Source organism: Delphinapterus leucas, chromosome 13, assembly GCF_059928025.1.
Source record: "Delphinapterus leucas isolate spDelLeu-1000000601 "Yukka" chromosome 13, BTC_Dleu_Yukka2, whole genome shotgun sequence".
Taxonomy (NCBI): Eukaryota; Metazoa; Chordata; class Mammalia; order Artiodactyla; family Monodontidae; genus Delphinapterus; species Delphinapterus leucas.
Window position 1 is genome coordinate 10,188,855 of NC_143141.1, and position 22,903 is coordinate 10,211,757.

Consider the following 22,903-nt stretch of genomic DNA (forward strand, 5'->3'; position numbering starts at 1 on the left):
GCATTTCTAGAGGACGAGGCTGCTCTTCAGTTGGGCTGCCACCTGCACCATTTCAGTCAGTGTAGAGGGAACAGTGTTGGTAGCTTCTGTTCAGTCAGGCTTGTGCCCTTGGTCTCTTCCTGTATCTGCCCTACTGCAGGAACTAACTCTGAACTTTGCTGGAGAGATCAACAGGTTAGAACTTTCTCAAGACCAGCAGTGTCCCCTCCAATAATGAGGCAGCACCAACTGGGTGCTTAAACCGATGTTAAGATCCAGATCTACAAATGTTTTTCTCAAATTCTTGCCTTCTGGTTTTTTTAGGAATAAGTGTGCATAAAATTAGAAAATGATTCTGAAGGGTCATTTCCCTAGGTTAGCAGTTTTCAAATTTAGTCTTAGGACCCCTTTACACTACAAAAAATTAAGAGCCGCAAACAGGCTTTATTATCTGGGTTATAGCCATTGATGTTTATTTACTATAGTAAATGCATTTTAAAACAACAGTAACTTATGTTAACTTTTTATGAAAAACAACTTCCAAAACAAATCCAGGGAGAAGAGTGGCATTTTACATTTTTGCAGATCTCTTTCATGTCTGGCTTAATAGAAGACAGTTGGATTCTCATAGCTGCTTCCACAACCTGTTGTGTGTTGTACTGACGTAAAGCTGACTTCACACAGATATGAAGTTGGAAAAAGGAGTTTTTAAATAGGCTTCTCAGGTAATTGAGTCTATGTGATGCTATGTCACCACTCCACAGGTGGCAGTTTCTTAAAGGCAATGTGGATCTGAAACCTTATCAATGAGCTTTTTATACTCTTACGTTAAAACCTACTGGCCTTACACTTTTAATGTCTTACCCATGAGTGACTTTATAACATCATGCATTAGGCATTTGGAAAATGCTCATTCACTGAATTATGCAAATCTTCCAAATGTCAATACATTTCATCATACAGATCACGTTTGTTCATATCACCACCAGTCCCCTCAGAAAACTCTAAGCATTGAGACCATGTCAAGCTCATGGCGGCAATACAAGTTTTCAAAGATTCTAATTTTTGCTTGAAAGCTTTTATCATTGGCAACACTGTCAGTTTCCCTTGAAGTGAAAGGCTCGTTCCGTTCGTTTTCTGGAAAATGTCTCCCAAATAGCCAAGTCTAAATACCATAATTTGCTCATTCTTTCAAGTAGAAATGGTTATGCCATGAACAACACAGTTGTGTCGCACAACTGCTTTTCCTCAAGACAGCCACACCTCAGTGCGCAGCAGGAGTGCTCGTGTGTGCTTCCCGTCATTGCAGAACATGAGCTGTATGCTCAAGGGTCCAGATTTAATACAATTTATCTCTTATTAGTTCTGTTGAGGACATTTCTCAGGGAAGTTGGCAAGTTTTTCACTGAGACCAAGGCATGGAGACACGACTGTAGTATTTGGTGCCATTGCCTTGCTTCCTGCCCAGGCACCAACTGCTGAAAAAATCTAGGAATTTCCAGTGACTGGCAGACCACATCTTGAGAACCACTGCTCTAGGTACTGCCCCAGCTGTCTTCAAAATCTAAGGTCATGATTTCTGTGGTGTAAAAAATCAAGTGAAGGCTGTGGGCTTGAAGACAGGCCTCAAGTCAAAACCCACTTGGATAGGGGGAAGCAGCCGCAAGGCACAGGGATATTAGCTCGGTGCTTTGTGACAGCCTGGAGGGGTGGGATAGGGAGAGTGGGAGGGAGGGAGACGCAAGAGGGAAGACATATGGGAACATATGTATATGTATAACTGATTCACTTTGTTATAAAGCAGAAACTAACACACAATTGTAAAGCAATTATACCCCAATAAAGATGTTTTAAAAAAAAAAAAAAAAAAACCCACTTGGAAGTGCCTGTCAGAGGATAACGTGAGACTAAAGCACTGACTACCTGTGCCAGTGTTTCTCTACCATTTTTTCATCATCATTGCCTTAAGGGGCCTTAATCGGCATCTTTTTACTACTCACCCCCACTATGAAAATCTAATACGACAGACCACAGCATATTTACGTACTGTGGTCCTTTTGAGGGCCACAAATTACTGTCTCTAAGATTTTTTTTTGCCCCTCACCTAAGACCCAATTTTCATCCCCACTGAGAATGCATGCCCTGTGGCCACCAATAACTCTCCCTTCTAGGGGTCATGTCCTCCCCACTTATTTCTCAGCACTTCCCGGCTGTCATCACAGCACACAGCACAGAAGGTTAACGTTAAGGGTTTCGAAGGGAAAGCAGAGGTGTTTCTCACTCTAAACCAACCTACAACAAAAAATTTCCTTCAGGCCTTCCCTGGTGGCGCAGTGATTAAGAATCCGCCGGCCAATGCAGTGGACATGGGTTCGAGCCCTGGTCTGGGAAGATCCCACATGCCATGGAGCAACTAAGCCCGTGCGCCACAACTACTGAGCCTGCGTATTAGAGCCCACGAGCCACAACTGAAGCCCGCGCGCCTAGAACCCGTGCTCCCCGACAAGAGAAGCCACTGCAATGAGAAATCTGCTCACTGCAACAAGGAGTAGCCCCCCGCTCGCTGCAACTAGAGAAAGCCCACCCGCAGCAACGAAGACCCAACAAAGCCAAAAAAAAAAAAAAAAAAAAAAATTTCCTTCACTATTGACTGAATGTCTTAAATGCAAGGGTTTGCCCAGAAATCGAGAAGGCAGGACCTACTTCAGAAAAGGACTCACCATGGAATTCTTTTAGATTGTGAATGTCCTTACAAAACAGGACTTGGGACTCGGATTATTTCTATAAAGCTTACAGTTTCAGAAAGGGCTGAGATATATCCCTCCTACATATAGATATGATGATTATAAATAGTATACTCACCACCACCCCCAAATTTAACACTGTGCCCTAAAGCAAGCAAAATCTGGCTTAAGTACAATAGACTGATGTTCTGTAGCTCTTTACCAAGGACTCCGTGTCAAAGGAGGGGAAGGAGTGAGTGGTTCTGTGGCCTGCACTTCTACCCAAGTCTGCATGGAGGAGGGCCAAGTTAAAGGAAGGTCAGGGATGCTCCTCTGGGTCCTCTCAGGGGCTGGGAAAGTCTTATGACATTTTCTGGGGAACCATGATTCTGTCCAAAGTCAAGGTGGCTCAGAGGCCTTCAGACGGCTGATATTTCCAGAAGGCCAATTCTCCATCATCACTGCAGGAGGCCAGGAGCCCCCGCTCCTTGGGATTCCAGGCCACACAGTTGACATCCTGGGAATGGGCCTGAGGCACGTGGGCCGTCACGGAGAAGGTGGGCTGCTGCAGATCTGAGCCGGGATCCTCCTCAAATACTCGGATGGCATCATCCCCACAGGCGGTAGCCAGGGCCCCTGTCAGCTGACACCTGGGACGAACATGTGCATCAGTGAGTATGCAGGTGGCTCCTCCCTCCCCAACCTGGCAAATCAGGCAGGAGGGATTGGTTCTATAGTCCCCCTGGCCTGCTCCCGTCCCAAACTTCAGGCCTCAGCTATAAGTGTCCTATCGAAGAGCCTCCCTAACAAATATGTAGCCACAAACATCACCCCAAGCTTCAAGGGCTGCCATCTAGGTTTTCCTCCAATACAATTAACCTAAAAAACTACATATAACTCTGAATTGCACTTTTCTCACTTGGAATAAGCAGTTTCCCTGTCATAAAGTATTCTTTGACCATTTTTTAAAAAGTGATACGATAGGCCACTGAATTCTACCATACTTTTTCTTGAGTCCATATCTGCTATTCCCAAATGTTTGCCAATATAAATAAAACTTAGATGCACATCAGGTTTTTCCATTATTTAGGATTATTTCCTAGGGATAGATTTTCAGGGCCAGAACTGCCCTCTGATCGACTCTCCTATATGAATGGTGTCGTTTTTTCTAGACTCCATAAGGGTAGAAACGGCCCTGTGGATTCATGGCTGGATTCTCCAGCCATGAATCCACAGTTTCAAGAATAAATATTTCTGGATGGTATGATGCTGTGTGACCCCCAAAGGCTGGAGCTGCCTTCATAGCCTGGAATCTTAACACAGGTGCAGGCCTGGGTCTAAGCCTGTCCCCGCTCCTGTGTACCCCAGACCGGCCAGCTCTGAGCCAGCATGGAGACAGTCTGGCCTGATCTGAAGACCTGAGGGTGGCTGCTCTCTATCCCCATGTATTCCCAAAGGTGAAAGGGAGCAGCACAGGCTTTTGACTTCTCTAAAATCTCTCCAATGGTTGGGGTGGCAGGGTGGAGGCAGTGGGGAGGTCTTACCAAGCGACATCGTAAATGGTCCTGGAGTGGAAGCCTGACAAGGTGCAGATACATTTCCAGCTAGGGTCAGAGCCGCTGCACGCCACCCCTGCATGACAGACTTCTCTTGAGCCTCAGGCATGTCCGTGTCCTGGGCATCTCAGGAGAGTATCTAACCCGCCCCAGAGGAGACCCTAATTTGCTGCGCCCCAGCCCACCCTCAGTCATGAGGCCTCATCTTCATTGCTCTGCCTCTGTCCTCACTGATCTGCCTTACACACTGCAGCCAGACTGGCATTTTTACAGCAGAATTCTGAGAAGGATATGTCCTGTTCCTCAAAACCCTTTTGCTGCCGACTACATCTGACGGGTTAGCCTGCCTTTTAAGGCCGCCCACCAGCCAGCCCAACCCACCTCATTTTTCTCCAAATCCTTTATGCTTATGCTCCATCGACACGAGTCACTGTTCCTGGCATAAGTCTAGGCTGTCTTTACCTTCAATGCCTTTGCTCGTGTCGTTTGCACCTAGAATTCTCTTCTCGTGTTAAAATCCTGCACACTCTTTCAAGTCCAGATGAAATGGCCCCCCTTCCTCAGACGCTCCCGACTCTTTCGGCACAATACCTGGAGGCCTCTGGTGGCACACCTGCCTTTCTACCCCAGTTTCCTGTGACTCATCTATGTGTCTCAGCCCCTCAGTAGACTAAGCCTCGTGAGAGATGGGTCTTCCTTAGCTCCCAGGCTGGGCCCTCACCTTGCTCATTGCCCGGTAGATACTGCTGCCAGATGCGCACGGTACGGTCATCACTGCAAGAGGCCAGGCGCTGGCCACTGGGGTCAAAGGCCAAGCTCCACACGGTGGATTCGTGGCCTTCGAGGGTGGCACAGCATACCCAGTCATCCTCTTCCTCCCGGTAGAGCTTCACTGTGTCATCATAGCTGGCAGAGGCTAACAGCTGTGGGAGAGGCCAGGGAAAACACAGCACGTGTCTGTAGGGCCCAAGAAGTGTCTGTGGTTCCAACACTTCTCCCTCCCAGGACAGGAGAGTCCCAGGGATCTGCTTTTATAAAGGGATTGATGTCTCTGGGTCACAGATCGAGATCCCTGGAAAAGCCAGGTTGAGGCAGAAGAGAAGAAGGCTGGATACAACCCTCCACATCAGAATTCCTTCCCACCAAGATATCTGACTCTTACCTCCTGGCTCGGGTGCCAAACCACATGCTTGACATCCTGTGTGTGAGAGTTGAGGACACTAACGCATTCATACTCGTCTTCTTCATCAACTGTGCAAGAGAAAAGAAAGGAGCCCTTGAGCTGACCGACCCTGTCAGGGACACAGGGGGAGATCTGGTGGCAGGTTCCCAACTGCATCTGGAGGGACCTGGACTCACCTTCCCAGACCCACACACTCTTATCTCGGCTGCAGGTGGCAAGGAGGTTGCCAGATGGGGCCCAGGCTACTGACTTGACCTCATTTTCATGGCCCTCCAGAGTGGTTACACACTGTGAACCGGGAAGAGGGACAAGAATCAGCAGCAGCTAAGAGCCCTGCGGTCCTTATGGGCACAGCCCCACTGGCCCAGGCTGGCTCATGTTCCTCAACCAGCCCTGGCTGGGGGGCGGGGAACAGGCAACAATCCTGGTCCCATCCAGCCCGGTTACCTCAAAGTCATCATTCTTCTTCCAAATGCAAGTGGTAGCATCAAAGCTGGCAGAGGCCAGGTAATTCCCACAGGGAGACCAGGCCACCTTCCGCACGGTGCGCTGGTGGCCTTCACAAAGGACAGATTTGCAGATCCAGCTGTCACCTAAAAGCAGAGGACAGGCCAGGCTCTGGAGCTGAGTGCACGAGAAGGTGCTGAAGCAGTATCAGTGCCATTGGGTAATGGGGACCAGTATTGGAGTCAAGCTGGGGGGCAAAGCTCAGTGGGTGTGTTTAATAACATGCTTTCAGAAGGTCAGTATATTAATTGACTCCACTTCCTCTGGAGGTATCCTTCTAAGTCAAATCGAAGGAGTCACCCTCCCAATTTAAAACTGTCAATAGCACCCAAACGCCCTTGGGATAAAATTTAAACTTCATCACCTATAGCAAATTACTCTGCAGGCTACTTTCCTTCTTCTCTCTGCATTTTCCTACCTCAGCAACTATCACAATTCCCTCAACAGTTTCAGCCTATTGACATTTTAGCTTCTAGTATTTGTCGACTCCTTTGCCAGAAAAACCTTTCTCAGAGTGGCTAAGGAGGCCCCTCCACCCTCTCCCTTGGCCTGCGACCCCCGTCCAGGGTATGCCTGACCCGCAGGCTGCGCACTCCCCGAGCCTGGCACCCACACCAAGCGCACGTAGACCCCTCGGCGGCAGCGGTCGCGTAGCCGGGCCTTACCCTCCCTGCCCCAGATGCGGACACTCCGGTCGCCCCCGCACGAGGCCAGCAAGGTTCCCGCGGGGTTCCAGGCCAGGAACCAGCAGCGGGAGTCCGGGTGCGCCAGGATACGGCCAAGCAGCACCAGCGAGTCCTTCATGGCTGCCCGGCTCAGGAGGAGGCAGAGGTGAGCAGAGCCAGCCGCGCCGACTGCGGCTCCCACCAGGCAAATCCTCTTCCTCCCGAGGGCCGGGGTCCTCCTTGGAACTAAAGCACCCGCGGCTTCTGCCGTGCTGCCCTCTGGGAGTTGTAGTCGGCCTTTCACTCCCTCCTCCCCCACAGCCCCCCACCCCCATCGGAAAGCATCGCGGGACTGCCTGAAACTACAAGTCCCGTGAGGCCTTGCGCAGGCAGCCGGCGGCGCGCCCGGGCTGTGTCGCGCGCGGGGGACTGGGCGGGGAGCCGGAGGAGGCGGGGGCAGAGGTGGAGGAAGCCGGAAGTGGATCGGGCCCGGTTTGGTTCGGGCGTTGCGGGTTTGTGGCCTGGGATCGCTCGGACCGTGGCAGCTGAGGAGCCCGTGACGGGACGGAGCGACGCCATCCCGGCACTGAGGCCTGCTGACCGGTGAGGATCAGGAGTCGGTGAGGGGTGGGTCCTCTCTGGACACAGGTCGCACCCCAGATCGCTGTTCCCAGATCCTGGGTCCCCGATCCCTGCGGCCCAGCCTGGTCCTCCGCCCCTCGGCACCCTCTGGCCAAGACTCCTAGGCCGGCTCTCTCTTCCACCACTAACAGATAACTCCGCCCCAGCCCCTCTCCCCACTCTGCTCTGCCAAGATGCAGCGGGCCCCCAGCCCTCTCCGGGTCATCATCCTGCACCTCCGCAGCCCCACTCCAGGGACCCTGTCCCCGCCCCCCGAACCTCTGCAGCTCTCCTGTCTCTGCCTCTGCCCTCGGTCCCACCCCCATCCTCCGGTGTCGGCCCTGACAGCCTTGAGCCAGCCTCACCTCTGCGAACCCAGCGCGTTGCTCTCCTCCCCCCGGACAGGCAGGCTCTGTGCGCTCGGCGGAGGTCGGCGGCGACCAGCAGCGACCGCGGAGCGACGGCGGGCGGCCCCGGGCATGTACGCCCCCGGAGGCGCAGGGCTGCCTGGCGGGCGCCGGCGGAGGAACCCGGGAGGCAGCGCTCTGCCCAAGCAGCCGGAGCGTAGCCTGGCCTCGGCCCTGCCGGGTGCCCTGTCCATCACCGCGCTGTGCACTGCCCTCGCCGAGCCTGCCTGGCTGCACATCCACGGTGGCACCTGTTCCCGCCAGGAGCTGGGGGTCTCCGACGTGCTGGGCTCCGTGCACCCGGACCTGCTGAAAGGTGAGGGCGCTGCGCGCCGACCCTCTTCTTTCTGGACGACAGGGCCTCCTCGGTAGGGTGCCGGCTGGAACTGAGATAGCCTGGGGCAGGCACTTGGTTGAAGGAAACAGCCCCATTCCTGCCTGGTGTTCATGTCCACCAGGTGGCTCTGTTTGGGGTCCAGCCCCTCATTAATTCTGATGTTATTCAGCCAAGCACCCACTCCTCAACGCCATGCTAATCTGGACTGCAATTTTAGGCTTCTGCCGGGCGAAGGGCGCCGTATATGGAGAGAAGATAAGGGTGCTAGGCATCACAATTAGCTGTCTCCTTCTGAGGAGCCTCTGGGATACAGGAAGGTTTCTTTGGGACAGCCTGATTGATGGAGAAAAAGGAACTTTTAAATATGGCTAGAGTTTAAAAGATGTTTTTGAGTTGTACAGTAATTTGATTGTTGTTAGAGACAAAGGGAGTCTATGGTATTTTCAATAACCAGAAGTCAGTTCCATTGCCACCCTCAGTAAAACAATAGGAATTTGGCTCTTGGAACCCTCACAAGTGTGCCCGAATGAGGTAAGTTTGCTTTGTTCGTCATCCTGCTTCTCAGCCAGGGAGGCAGAGGAAAGGGGAAAGGGACCATGGTCTTTACTGGACCCAGGGGAGGCCTGTAGCTCATCCTGCCCACCCTGTCTGTGGTAATGAAGGTAAAGGCTGTGTGGTGTGGGGGTCAGGATGGCACTGCCTGGCTTTTACAGGGAAAATGGTCAGTGGGTTCCAAACAGCCCTTAGTAACAGCGGAGTTCATTACCCGCAAGGCCTTTTGAACCATTCTTGAATGCTTTCTCCCTGTGCCACTCCCTGGCTGTAATTCATTCCAGATGTTTACTGCCCCATGTATCAGAAGCCCATCCTGTTAGATATCTTCACGTTGCCTTTTTACAGATTCAGGCCCTGGGATTTGGTGAAAAGGTCAAGTTTTCCTTTGGAGAACTTGGATCATATATACCACTTATGCAGGTTGCGGCTGAAAAGCCGTATCCTTGTGGCCTAATCTTGTCTTTCTCTGTGAGTTCTTTTGCTGTTTTGCATTTCTCTTGAGTCTTTGAAGCTTTAGGATGATTTTGTAGAGAACAGGTTGGGGGCTTCTGGTTTGTTTCTAGATTTCACCTTGATGATAGCTTTCTCTGCGTTGGCTCATTACGAGCAAAGTTATCCACACGATGGAGGCCGTGTGACATGCAGCTTTTTCTGTGGCGTGTAGCTGATGACAGAAGGCCCATCAAGCTTGAGTTGAATGGTTTTTCCCTTAGCGCGTTCCCCTGCACTTGCCTTTTTTTGAGGAACAGCTGCCACCTTTCCACCGCTTCACCCAGGCCTTGGCAGTTGATCGATCCCCTGATGGTCAGTGTTTCAAGGGCTTGGTGTCATTTCCAAACTGGGAGAGAGTTCACGATGCTTCTCCATTTCAGATCATTCCTAGGGAGGCTCTTAAAATTCATGCCATGAGGTGAGGGGTCATCTGATCCCATGTCCTCATTCCAAAGGTCCAGGAAACTGGTGTCTCAGAGAGGTGAAGTGATCTCTCCAGGGCCACACAGCTGGGAGTGGCATAGCTGAGTGTACCTCACCGTTGACTCCAGTTTAAAGTGACGCTGTCTCGTTTATGTTTTTTAACCTTTGCTTTACTTCAGCCATCATAAGGAATGATCTCACGATCGTTCAGTCCACTCTGGCGTGCATCCTTGTCAAAGCCATGTCAAAAATAAGAATAAATTCTTGGTGCAGTTCTCCTTTGTTTACACATATATTTACCTTTTCTGAGAAATTATCCAAGCCAGGTTTTGTCTTTTATAAAGCACGTCGCCTTCACCTTTACATTATGCCTGTTCGTGTGTTTAGGGATCTTAACCCATGAATAGTTTCGGCCTGGTTTTCCTTGGCCATCTTCTTGGCCATTACAAGCTGGGAACACTTGGTGTCCATTAATAAAGGAGTTGACAGTGCTACCTCATGAGCTACCACAGAAGAAGGCGAGGAATCCAAAGGTCCCCGTTTCTCTTCTTCTTCTTCTTTGTACCAGTTGGTTTTTCGGTGCCCAGTGGGCCTTCAGATGTACGCTATTCTGTGGGATTGTGCTGAGCCTCAGGGCCTGGCAGATATCCTAACATGGAAGCCTGGGATATTCCCCATCTCAGGAGGGAGCAGAGCTATGGGGTACAGATCCGGTGCCTGTAGATGCTTCCAGAGGGAGAACAGACTCTGCCAGGTCTCTGCAGGCGACAGGGAGCGGCCAGGGCCAGCAGGCTTTGGGACGGTGTCTTCCCATTTCTTGGCCCCCTGCCTGAGTGCCAGGCATTGTGCTAAACCCACTTCACGCCTGGCTGTGGTGTCTCCTAAACAACATCTTTATTTGGTAGGGACTGTCATCACCCCACCCCCCGCCCCAACACACACACACACACACACACACACACACACACACGTCTCAGGCTCAGGGAGGTCAGGTCACTTGCTCAGGGACACACAGCTGATCTGAGTGGTGTGGACTCCACTCTCACCACTGTACCTTAGCGCACACTGAGCTTCTTTCTCCTTCCATCAGAGCTGTCCCAGGCCTCTTATTTTCCCATTCTAGTTGAGTTTTCATCACAAGCCTAGGCAAAGCTGCACCTTTTTATTCCTCATCGCCTTATGTTGGTGAGCTGAGGCAAAGCCACTCATTGTCCCGCTGTCATTCCCAGAGCCCTTGAAGGCTTTAACAAATGCCGTTGGCTTAAAAGATCCACCAGAATTCTGCCACTCCCCTGGTCCTCACAAAGCTCTTCTTCAGTCTGGGCCCGGGGTGCGGGCAGAGATGTGCCCAGACCGATAGTGGCCCCCAGCAGGGGAGCCCAGAGAATCACTCCTTCTGAGCCCCAGTCCCTCTCTGCCTCTCAAGCATGCCCAGCAAAGGGCAGCAGGGACCACAGCCTCAGGAAGCATCTCTGGAGAATGAGGGAGTTTAGGATGTGAAGTCAGGGGAATCATGGTTGACGGCAAGCCACAGGAAGATCAAGGGCCTTGCAGGAAGGGCCGGAGTGTCTGAGGGGTGGTGACTGATGCAGCTGGCGTTTCCCGATCCCGTGGGGCCTATCCTCAGAGGCAGCTGGGCTAGGACCATTGGTATCTGTGGGATGACCCAGCCAGGCACTGGAGGGCCCTCTTGGAGTCTTGTGTCAGAAGCCTTGGTTGGAAAAAAAAGTCACACTGGGGAGTGGCTGCGCAGGTGGGTGCTGGAAGGACTGGGGCCCCCGGGGACGTGCCTCTGACTCAGGGACTCCAGTGAGGGGGGAAATAGGAGACGGGACAGAAGGGAACTGGCCAGAAGCCACTTTAAGCGTCCTGCCTGCAGCCTCTTTGGGTCAGGAGGGGTGAGAGCCATGGGCAGGTAGACAGGAAGAGCCAGGGCCTTCAGAACAAATCCAGCCCAGTGACTTACCAATGACCTTGGGCAAAGTCAGTTCCTTGGGATCCTGTTACACAGCAGCTGCCCTCTTCCCCAGTGACTGGAGGGAACAGTCAAGCAATAGTTACCAAAATAAACAGGCCACACAGCACAACTGGAGGGTAGGATGCATTCTGTCTTACTGGAGTGTAGTGGATGCACCACTGTTTTATTTTTTTTAAACAATTTTTGTTTGTTTGTTTATTTGTTTGACTGTGCCACACGGCTTGTGGGATCCTGGTTCCCCGACCAGGGATCAAACCTGGGCCCCCAGCAGTGCAGCACAGAGTCCTAACCACTGGACCACCAGGGAGTTCCCTGCACCACTGGTTTGAGTTTAAAATTAGGACCCTGCCCCAGGTGCCATTTCTCTCCACAAATAAAGTAACACACACTTAACCTCTGAGGATTTTGCTTCTCTTGGCAGCCCCCTCAATGGGGCAGATATTCATCGCCCTCCCTGCCATACTGACGTGTGACAGGGAGGAAAGAAAGGGACACTGAGGTCCCGACCCCAGGAGAGTCTGAGCTGGGTTCTAAGCGTGTCAGGGATAACGCTGCCTGTCTTCCCTGTGTGCTCTGAGACCGCTGTGGGATGTAGGGCAGGCTCCTGGGTATCTCTTAGCATCACTCCAAGGAAAGTCCCCACTTGGCTTCCCCGCTGAGCCTGAAGGTTTGCTCAGAGCTTTGGAGTAGAGAAAGGCAGAAGGCGTCACGTAGAAACAAAACCTGTTTGAATTGTGGGTCCAAAGCCCCTTCTCTGTACTGCATCATCACCCTGGTGGCACAGGTCCTCAGTCTGGCATTAGTGGGCTCCTCCTTTGGCCCACACTGGCTGACGTGTGTGGACGGGGCAGTCTCGGTGTAAGGAGGAAAGGCACGCCAGAGAAGAGACACTGCTGTGGCCGCCCAGCGCAGAGGGAGTGGGGCGGCTCATCCCCAGCACTTTGTGCTTTGACCCTCCCCATGCACCCCTGTGCAGGCGGGGCAGGTGTTATAGCTTCCCTTCGACAGGGTGAGCGCAGAGGCCAGGGGCATTCAGTGACTTGCTCAAGGTGACATATAATCTGTGGGAGGGCTAGGACTGGGTGCCAAGTCCAGTGACTTCTGCTTTTCAGAGCCAGACTCTGAGGACTGCAGAAGCTTAGACCACACCCAGCAGGTTTTGCCCAGTAATTCCCAGTATGAGCTCCTTTCAAACCTTTTAAGGTTTGCTTAACGACCCAAACCTTTTCTGCCTAGAAGAGATTTCATGCTTCCAGCTGTTCCCTTAGTGAGCTTAGCAGCCGCTGGCACTGGCGATGGCTCTGCCAGCATTCGTAGCCACTTTTGACCTTTCATTCAAATACAGCTCTTTAGGATTTGATTGATTAGCTCCAGCGAGGAAAAATTAAAACGGCTAACTCTGGTGCTTGGTGATTGGGAGCATCACGATGCAAGGGAGCCTGACCCGGATTTGGAGTCTAGCTCTGTGCCGTGTGACCTGCAGGAAGTCACTTAACCTCCTGGAGCCTCCAATTCCTCATCTGAACCATGTGATGAATCCCCCAGAGTGGAGTGAGGCTTAACTAAGATGACGTTTGCCCCATCTGCGTGCACAGGCAGGAATACCTGGAGGGGCACACAAAAAACTGCCAGCAATGTTTGTCTCTTGGGAGGGGCAGCTGGACATCTGTGCAAGTCCTCCTTATTACTAAGATAAGTGTATTCTGAAACATAGGACACGTAGAAGTGTATCCAGCGGATGTACGTTTTAAAGGATGATAATCAAATGAACATCCTATACTCACTTATGCAGCCAAAGATAGTACCTTTGAAGCCCTGTGTGTTACATTTTTCAGTTAAAACTAGTTGCTAAATTAAAACGGAGTTGAGGGCTTCCCTGGTGGTGCAGTGGTTAAGAATCCGCCTGCCAACGCAGGGGGCACGGGTTCGAGCCCTGGCCCGGGAAGATCCCACATGCCATGGAGCAACTAATGCCCGCGTGCCACAACTACTGAGCCTGTGCTCTAGAGCCCGCAAGCCACAAATACTGAGCCCGCGTGCCACAACTACTGAGGCCCACGCACCTAGAGCCTGTGCTCCGCAACAGGAGAAGCCACCGCAATGAGAAGCCCAAGCACCGCAACAAAGAGTAGCCCCCGCTCTCAGCAACTAGAGAAAACCCGCATGCAGCAGCGAAGACCCAATGCAGCCAAAAATTAAATAAATGAATAAATTAATTAATTAAAAATAAACAACACTGAGTTGACTTTAAGTACTACAATTAAAGCATCACTCAGAGGTCCTGGTCACGTTGAGTAATGCTGGAGGAATCGGAACACGGCCTGCTGCAGGGCGGAGTGTGACGTAAGCCCCTATACCCTGCCACTCGCAGGTTATTCTTGGAAGCACTAGAAGAACACTTTCGTCCTGCCCCATCCCTGCCACGTGCCACGTGGACCCCAGAAGAACTGCCTCAGAGAGCTTTCAGCAATATTCAGAATGCAGCCAGGAAACAGCCCCCGTCTCCAGGAGCTTTAGTTTCAGAGAGGCCCTGTGGGTTTCTAGACCCCTTCAGGCCCGCAGGGCCGGATTAAATGGAGGCTGGACCTGGTTGCTGGCAGAGCTAACGCACAGGCAAGCCTGCTAGCAGCAGGCGATCACTCAGGCTGGATGACTGGGCTCCAAAACAGATGGTTAGCTGACAAGAGAGTGACAGGTAGCTCTGAAGCCAGATCAAGGCGTATGAATCATGTGTGGGCCCAGGCAACATCTGCCTGGTGAATTCTGAGCCTGAGGAGGTAGGGAGTGCACGCTGTCACAAAGGCCCAGGGCCTCTGCATATCTGGTCTGGTTTTTCCGCGTGGGAGGCTGCGCCCTCTGTCCAGGACCCCACGATGCCGATCAACGTCGGTTGGTTTGAGGCTGCTTTGTTGATCTCAGGTGCCCTCCCCAGGTTTTCGGACTCTTCTTCATCAGTTCACCTCCCTCTAGGTCCAGGATCAGTGTTTCTTGGGGTGTAAGGCTTAGGCCCCCTGCGCTGCTGGTAAAAATCCAGATTCCTAGGCCCCGCTGCAGACCAAGAGCTCAGAATCTCTGGAGCTTGGGAACATGCTGTCAACCAGCACCCTGGGGATTCTCCTGTGCACGAGAGAGTGATAACCACCGTCCAACAGCCTCTCAGCCTGAGATCAAAACTCAGGAAAGCCCAGCAGGCCAGGCTCCTGAGGAGAACTTTCAGCCAATAAAGCTTGTGGTTCCCCACCTCCAAAAAAAAAAAAAAAAACTCGGGACAGGAGCCTACAGTGTAAGTCTTGCCAGCCCTTTTCAAATTTTCCCAAATCACTTGGTGACCCATGGCCTGAATAAAAGAAGAACTTGCCGGTGGCTGCATAGAGGAAGTTAAGGCCCATTTCCTACTTTTTATCAAAGCTTAAAATGGTATCTTTTTGGACCAGCCTTTATTCTGTCTGTGTGTTTCTAGAACTGTGGCAGTTTGCGTAGATATCAAAGGGAGCTGACAGTGTGGTCTAGATGGAATAAAAAAAGAAAAAGAAAAAAGGAAAGAATGGCATTAAAGTCCTAGAGGGAAATGTAGGTTGCTTGATGGGGTCCAGTGTGTAGCTGTCCTCCTGGTATCTTTCACTATGACCCTGGGGGCTCTTTACTCTTTGAATGTTGGGTCTCCTGTTTTAGTATCTTCCTTTTTCTTGGTTAATTCCCTCCTTTTGGTAGAGCGAGCACCCCCCAATGGCTTTGCCCTCATTTTAGAAGGTATTTGGGGCTGTCAGTTTCTGAGCCTTTCCGGCTTTTGTGGTGTAAACCTAGCTGCTTCTTACCTTTTCCCATTTCCGGCTTATACTTCAGTTTATCTATTCTCTCAAGTCAGTTCTAGTTCTGAGTCCCGTTACTTCCCAGTTTCCAGAATTTTGTTTGGCCCTTCTTCTCTTTGTGTGGGTTTATGTCTTAATTTTTTTTTCTTTTGTTTTAGTAGGGTTCGGGGAGCAAAAATAAATGTGGAGGTCCAGTCTACCAGCTTTCCCCATCTGTTTAGTCCTCTCTTGTCATTACAAGGTTCTCTAAACTGCTTCAGCTTCTTTTTGAACAAAAGGGTTGTGAATGAGTGACTGGATAGAGCATGGACTTGAATGGGCCTCTGGCCTTCGTCCCTTTGGCTTTTCCTGCCAGCCCAAAGCATGCTTTAGCAGAATGGGTTAACATGTCTGATTAATTGTCAGGATCCTTAAAAATGGTTAGGAGAGCGTGGCAAGTACAGTTAACCCTTGAACGACAATGGGGTTAGGGATGCTGACCCTCCCAGCAGTTGAAAATCTGTGTATAATTTGTGTAATTTATATTTGGCCCTCCGGATCCGTGGTTCCACATTGCAGATTTAACCAACCCCGATCGTGTAGTACCGTAGTGTTTACTATTGAAAAAGAAGTCCACACATAAGTGGGCCCTCACCGTTCAAACCCATGCTGTTCAAGGGTCAACCGCACACTGAAGTGGAGCCCTGCACTTGGACTAGTCTTGTTGGAAAGGGAGGAGGGACTCGAGGCACATGGGAGCAGTGACCCAGCGGTCCTGTCTTCGAATAGGGAGGCTCCTCCACCCCCTCTGCAGCCCCACTGGGAGCGGGAGCTGAGACCACGCCCCCCTCCAGTCCTCCCCTGGCTCGCCGGCCTGTGGTGGAGGGGGGGCTTCCTGCCCCAGGGTGCTGCCTGGGAGCCTGAGGATCTGCTCCTCCCCCTACAGATTTCTGCATGAATCCCCAGACAGTCCTGCTCCTGCGGGTCATCGCCGCCTTCTGCTTCCTGGGCATCCTGTGTAGTCTCTCCGCCTTCCTTCTGGATGTCTTCGGGCCCAAGCATCCAGCCCTGAAGATCACCCGTCGCTATGCCTTCGCCCACATCCTCACAGGTAAGCTCGGGCTACTCCCAGCCGGGGAGGAACTGCCACAGGGTAGGGGCGGCATCCTGTCTGGAGTTGCAGGTGGGGGCGAAGGGGTGTCATGAGCAGACACTGTTCCCGATGCTCATTTCAGCTCTAGCCTTTCACAGAGCACTGGCGTGTGAGAGCAGCTTGCTTCCGTCATTTGCATGTATGCCTGCCAGGACCACAAACCCACTCGGCTGAGCTGTAGGGAGAGAATATTGTTAGGATTTACATCATGGCTCTCTAAGAACAGGATTTGAAGCTCAGCCAGGCTCATGGGGCCTGGAAGGAGCAAGGGAGGAACTACAACGTCTCACTGTGTCTCCCTGGAGTACATGGTCTCAGGTTCTCTCTCCCCGCCCTTCCCGCTTCCCTGCAGGCCAGGCTTCTCTGCTCATACAAGGCTTCTCTCCTCCCTCGTGATGGGGCTGCTGTGTTGATTTGACCTAGGGTATCAGCGACTCCGGCTTCCAAACTGCACGACCTTGTCTATTCCTCTCGAAGCACCCAATGACTTCTAGCGGCCCTAGCATCCCAATTCCAAATTCTTTTTTTTTTTTTTTTAATATTTATTTATTTGGCTGCACCGGGTCCTAGTTGTGGCACGTGGGATCTTCATTGCCACGTGCGGGATCTTTAGTTCTGGCATGTGGGATCTTTAGTTGCGGCATGCGGGATCTTTAGTTGTGGCACACGGGATCTAGTTCCCTGACCAGGGATCAAACCCGGGCCCCCTGCATTGGGAGTGCAGAGTCTTAACCTCTGGACCACCAGGGAAGTCCCCAATTCCAAATTCTTAAGACAGAGAGAATCTAGTTGGCCTGGGTGGGGTCAGGCCTCTGTCTCCCGCCTCGGCAACAAGAGCTCCCCCTTGCAGTGTCTGGGGCCAGGCAGGTTCTCTGAAAATGGGGTTTGGGTAGAGAGACTGCAGTTGATTCCTCAAGCATCCCGGCTACGGGGTGCCTGCTAACCCCCTTTCTCTGCTGTCCCTCTGTCCCCCAGTCCTGCAGTGTGCCACCGTCATCGGTTTTTCTTACTGGGCTTCCGAACTCATCCTGGCCCAGCAGCAGCAACATAAGAAGTACCATGGCTCCCAGGTTTATGTCACCTTTGCTGTTAGCTTCTACCTGGTGGCAGGCGCGGGCGGGGCCTCAATCCTGGCCACAGCAGCCAACCTCCTGCGCCACTACCCCACGGAGGAAGAGGAGCAGGCGCTGGAGCTGCTCTCGGAGATGGAGGAGAACGAGCCCTACCCGGCAGAGTACGAGGTCATCAACCAGTTCCAGCCGCCCCCGGCCTACACGCCCTAGTGCCAGCCGTGGGCCCTCCTCCTTGGCAGCCCTCCCCGCTCTGCAGCGCCCTCCACACCCAGAGGTGCTCCTTTCCCCAGCGGGCCTCACCGGGAGGATCCTGACCGTCTTCACCAACCTTCCCCGGGAGAGACTCTGCCTTTAGCGTTTGTTCATGGATCCCCGCTCTCAAAACCTGGGGTTCACTGGTTTTAGATAATGGCACTGTTTCCCTTCTTTCCACCCCCCTCTCGTTCCACAGTCACTCGTCATTACCAACCAGGGATGGTCGTACACGTTTTCCCCCTTCGTGGGCCCTATCTCTGAGACTGAGACTTTCCTTGGGGAGCTGTTGACAGTGGACGGTCCCCGCTAGAAGAGGCGTCCACGGGGCCCAAGGGAAAGGGGACCGTGCCCTGTGGGCTCGCCTCATAGCTGTCCACATGTGCCCCACAGCGTAGCTCTGGGCTGAGCCCTGCCCCTGCCCCTTCTGGGAGTGCCCAGTACCGGGCTGCCCGCTCTGTGGAATTCTCTGCACTTTAGTCTTTGGACTGCCTGTCACGTGTGTTCTGGTTCTGCAGGGAGAAGGGGTGGCTGCTGGGAAGCAGAGCACGTGCTCTCCCTGACCCGTCCCTGCCTGGTGGCCGGCGCCCTGGCGTGAGCCTGAGGCCCCCCCGGAAAGGATCAGTGTGAAGGGGGCCAAATCTCCCCAGCCCTGTCACCTTTTAAAATGTGAGTGGTTTTAAAAGGGAAAAACAAAACTGAGCAACAACACCAATACTCTCTTTTTAAACTAGCGACAAGACTGTCATCGTCGTCCTTCAGCTATTTATCCCGTCCCTTCTGGCCCTGCCATGTTTGGGGCCCGCAGACCCCTCCAGCCCCTGGTAGTTCCTCCCCGAATCCCTCCTGGCAGAATGCAGCCCTCCTCCCTTGCCCCCTCCTCCCAGTGACCACGGCTCCCTGCGGCCTTCCTGTGGAACCCAGAGCCACATCGGCCTGGCTGGCTGGCCAGCGTGGTGCTCCTCAGGACCGCGGCACTGAGACATAACCTGGCCTCCGTGCAGGAACAGGGGCCGCAGCAGGGCAGGGAGCCCGCCGCTCTCCACGTAGGAACTGCGACCAGGGGGGCCCTGCTGCATGATGTGTCAGAACCCCCTGTCAGGCGAGCGGCCCTGGCTGTGCCCTTCAGGCTCAGTGTGTCCCCTAGACTGTGAGCTGGGGCAGCAGCTCGCTGCGTGCCCCTCTCCCCTTCTTGAATGTACTCTGGTCTCACAGTGTGCTGCTGGCTCTTTCTTGCCCGGCCATCGCTCTGGCCGTTCTGTTGGCCACACATGGCTCTGGATCGGCTGAATTTTCTGCCCTGAGATATGGGGCATAAAGTGGGAGAAACCGGAGAGACCTACGGTGTGGATCCAAATGGCCAAGCTTCTTTGGAATCGGTGTCCAGTGTTAAGCCGAAAAGCAGATGGATCCCCGTGTCCTTCACAGGCGATAGACAGAGTAAGACTGGAGAACGGACACCATTGTTGACCTGTGGCTAGACGGGGACTGTCATGTCCCTTGTCCTTCTTTGGCCAGACTGCCTGAGGATGTCTGGACAGACTCCTGTTTCGGTGGTGAAGGCCATGTCTGCGCCTGAGTGAGCGGCCACGTGGGGTTCACTGCGATGCCAAAGTGTGTCCCATGGTGACTCTCACACTCTTCTAGACTCTTCTCTTAGGCAAGAAAGACTGCCGTGTGATACCTGAGCACAAAGCCGAGGAGCTAAATTAAGTCTTGACTTGCTGTAGAGTCTGAGTTTGGCAGATTTCCAGGGTGCAGCCAGCTCTCTCTGACCCTGGGGTTCTGAGCAGGCGGACCAGGAGACCGGGCAACGAACACGCATGCCAAAGTGACCGGTCGTCTCATGAGGACCCAGACATGACCCTGTGGACCGTTCCGCGTGGTTCGGAACCCACTTTTTATTAGCTACCCACGCCTCTGGGCTTTCTTTCTCTTTTCCCCTGCCCTCCTGACACTGATAGTTTGTCATATAAACTCCCTTGGTTGTGTTCCTTTTATTTTCTAGAAAAAAAAATTAAAAGCAAAACAAAAGAAAAAAACCCGAAACCACAAATAAGAATGTAAATGCCAATGGCTCCCTGTCCTTTTTCTGTCGCAGCTTCCCTGAGTTGGTTCGTTCCCTTCCTCTTAGAGAGGCAGGAGAAATTGAGGAAGTGTGAACGTAATTTTTAAAAAGTTAGAAGGGACTTGAGTGTGCCTGCTGCATGCAAGGCATCTGCACCTAAATGACCCTCCTAATCCCGACAACATCCGCACCGAGGTCCCCAGGCTGGGAGCCATAGGTGCCTCCGCCCAAGTCCTTGATTTCAGACCCTGAGCTCTTCCCTCTGCATCCTGTGAGCTGCAGGAGAGAGCGTGGCTTCTGAACTCCAGCCCTTGTGCAGAGAGAAATAGACTTCTGCAGGGCCAGGACTTGCAGAAGAAGCTGCACTTCCTTTTGAAGCCACGGGAAATGACCACTGACTTGCAGGGAGAGGTGTGTGAGTGCAAACGGCTCCAGGAGTGTAACGTCAACGCCTCCAGCGGTTACCCACGTTCCCTTCGTCCATTCACACCTTCAGCCGACACGCTGGGCCCCAGTGTGCATCACAGTGAAAGAGCTCAGGGCTCCCTTGGAGGAGCAGCCCACTTGGGTTTCTGTTTTTATTCCCAGGAAGAATACGTGTCTTTCTCGGGAGCTGGGAATGGGTTCGCTCTCTCATTTCATTTCATTTCAGACATTTACGAAAGGCGCCTTGTGTACAAAGCACCGTTTAGGCACCGTGAGAGAAATGTGATGACCTTCAGGGGCCCTGTCTCCAAAGATTTCATATTCTTAGCCCGGGAGATGGGCTCGACCACGGAAAGGTAGAGCGAAGTAAGTGGTCTACTGGACAGCTGGGAAAAGTGCTGTGCCCAGCGGGGAGGCTGGTTCCTACCTCAGGGATTGCGAGAGGCTTCCTGGACGAGGCATCTTAGTGTAAGAAGGTGTTTGGAAGTGGGGTGGGGGGAATTCCTGCTGGAAAGCAAGGACAGAAGCACACCTGGCGGCCAGGACGTGGTGAGAGAAGAGGCGAGAAAGGCAAGGGGGCCCCGTTTGAGGAACTAAAAGCAGTGGAAAGCCCTGGAGGGATTTTGAGAAGAGAAAGGAGGGTTTATTTGAATGACTGGTGACTGTGAAGGAGGGTCAGCCTGGTGTCCAGTGGAAGAGTCTGAGGGTGTGCGGAGTGGGGGACGGGTGGGAAGTAGGGTGGAGGCCCGGGCCCTGAAGAGCAGGCCCAGTTGGCCCCCAGCGCCTGGAGTCTCAGCCAGGTGACCGAGTAGGGAACCCAGGAGCCCCAGTTCCTGCTGACCCATCATGCGATGCGAGGCGGAGCCAGAGCCGCAGGCCTAGTGGGCCGCACGCATGAGAAGACTCGGGATGTGAAGGGCAGCAGGGGGAGAACCTTGGGGAACAGAGGAAGAGGTGGTTGTGTCTTGGGGGAGAGCAGTTTTCTCAAGATCACTAGAGAATCTTTTCAGCTGACATCTCGCCCACAGCTGTCCACGCTCTCAGCCACTAAATTAATGGGTCACAAAGCTCTGTCCCCACAAAGGACCTTCCGATCCAGCTGTCAGGAAGGCAGCCCCTTGAGACTGTAGGCTCAGCCTTGAGACAGGAAGGCTTCATGGAGATGGAGACACTTAATATGGGCCTTGAAGAATGGCTTTCCTGAGAGAACAATGTTGTCAGTGGAAAGGGACGGGCTTTAGGGAACACCGAGCTGGTGTTTTGAGCAGTGATGACACCCACTGGAGCGGGGTGATTAGGTGGGTGGACCCAGGCTCTGTGGGTCTGGAATGTCAAAGTTATTGTCAGAACACAATTGCAAGATACGGAACTCTTAACACAGAGCCATCTTAATTAAATGGAATTTACTGGTTCCCATAACTGAAAAGGTGACTTGGCTAGATCTTGGGACTCAATGACGTGAAGGCGTGATTTCTCTCCGTCTCTCGGCTCTGCTCCTTGGTCAGGCAGTCTCTCTCCAAAGGTGGTGAAGATGGCCCTCGGCAGCCCCAGGCTGACACTAACCTCTTGTTTAAGGACCAGGATGGGTCTCTTTTGCCCAGCTAAGATCACGTCCCTTTCCCTAAACTGTGGCCAAGGACTTGGAGCTTCATCCTATCACCGGGGACATGGATGGTTACATATGGGGTCTTGGATTCAGAGATGGCGCCACCAGTGTTGGTTGGGATGTGTGAGCACGAGGGCGAGGCCTACACCAGTCAGAGATCCTTGCTGGCATGAGCCTACGAGATGGAGATGGGATGCCTGTAATCTCCCCCTCAGCCTTCCTCACTGTGACAGTAGGACATATGGCCACCAACCAGCTCTGCTCTCTTACAGAAGCTCTGTGTGTCCTATCTTTCTTGGAACAGGTCTGGGCCTTGATATCAGGCTTGCCCACCTTCTAACAGGCAAACTGGGCCTTGATTACCCTGGCCCTATCCTCAGGAATTGTGTCTTTTCCTTCTCTCTTACACTTGCCCCTTTCTTCCAGCTCCATTCCCGGGCCCACCCAGCTTCTGACTTTCTCGTCTTTGTTCTTTTCTGCTTTGAGCTCAGTGCTTCTCTTGAGTGGTGCTTGGCACCCCTGAAGACACTGCCTGCAGGCATCCTGGCTGTTTGGGGGAACCACCCACCTAAACCCAGTCCCACCCCCCCACCCCGCCATCTCCATCTGGAAGTCAGCCCAGTGGGATGGGGAGGGAGCAGGCCCCAGCGCATGAGCAGAAGGCAGCGGGGCTGATGCCACGTGCCAGCATCAGGGTACGTTTTTGCATTAATTCCTCAGAACTGAACTTTCTTCTGATCTTGGAGTGATGCCTTCTTCACCACATGTTCAGTAGCTAACATACGTCTCCCCCAACCACGGACCTACGTACTTCAGAAAGATGTTGAGAATTTGGAGAGAGTCCAGGTAAGCATTCTATGTGGATGAAAGATGGGGAGAAAAGTAAACAGCTCTAGAGAAAAGGATGGAATAGCAATCTGAAACGTGTGAGGAGATAGTTACCAACAAGGTGTGACCTTTAAAAGGCCCTGCTCTCTGGGACTCAGTTTCCTCATCTGTAAATGAGGGGCTGACCTGGATGACTTTAAAGTTCCTGCCATCTCTAATCTCCAACTACCTGAGAGGGGGATCCCACCCTCCAGATCCACTCTGAGGGATCAAGAAGGAATGA

General features: G+C 52.7%; 3 protein-coding genes across 5 annotated transcripts in view; 2 read left to right on the plus strand and 1 right to left on the minus strand.

The window, feature by feature from the left end:
- Nucleotides 1-490: 490 nt before the first annotated feature.
- CIAO1 (cytosolic iron-sulfur assembly component 1) lies at nucleotides 491-6,904 on the minus strand. The gene is made up of 7 exons (XM_022598940.3): nucleotides 6,614-6,904; nucleotides 5,889-6,034; nucleotides 5,618-5,729; nucleotides 5,421-5,509; nucleotides 4,980-5,181; nucleotides 4,247-4,334; nucleotides 491-3,352 (listed from the first exon to the last, which is right to left on the minus strand). The coding sequence occupies exons 1-7, from the start codon at nucleotides 6,750-6,752 to the stop codon at nucleotides 3,112-3,114; spliced, it is 1,017 nt and encodes a 338-aa protein (XP_022454648.1). The 5' UTR covers nucleotides 6,753-6,904; the 3' UTR covers nucleotides 491-3,111.
- Nucleotides 6,905-7,070: 166 nt separating this feature from the next.
- On the plus strand, nucleotides 7,071-18,426 carry TMEM127 (transmembrane protein 127). Of its 3 annotated transcripts, none has more exons than XM_089922756.1 (4): nucleotides 7,073-7,216; nucleotides 7,583-7,957; nucleotides 16,161-16,325; nucleotides 17,343-18,426. In XM_089922756.1, exons 2-4 carry the CDS (start codon nucleotides 7,714-7,716, stop codon nucleotides 17,648-17,650), a joined length of 717 nt encoding a protein of 238 aa, XP_089778882.1. In that variant the 5' UTR covers nucleotides 7,073-7,216; nucleotides 7,583-7,713; the 3' UTR covers nucleotides 17,651-18,426. The 3 variants fall into 3 exon arrangements, with proteins under 3 accessions (XP_089778883.1, XP_089778882.1, XP_022454649.1); XM_022598941.3 differs by having other exon boundaries at nucleotides 7,640-7,957; XM_089922757.1 differs by lacking the exon at nucleotides 7,583-7,957 and having other exon boundaries at nucleotides 7,071-7,216.
- Nucleotides 18,427-19,875: 1,449 nt separating this feature from the next.
- The window catches only part of STARD7 (StAR related lipid transfer domain containing 7), a 40,338-nt gene continuing 37,310 nt past the window's right edge, over nucleotides 19,876-22,903 (plus strand). The window contains exons 1-2 of the mRNA XM_089922754.1: nucleotides 19,876-20,552; nucleotides 22,513-22,638. Of these exons, the coding sequence (XP_089778880.1) occupies nucleotides 22,613-22,638 (26 nt within the window). The 5' untranslated portion in view covers nucleotides 19,876-20,552; nucleotides 22,513-22,612. The remainder of the gene's footprint in view (nucleotides 20,553-22,512; nucleotides 22,639-22,903) is intronic.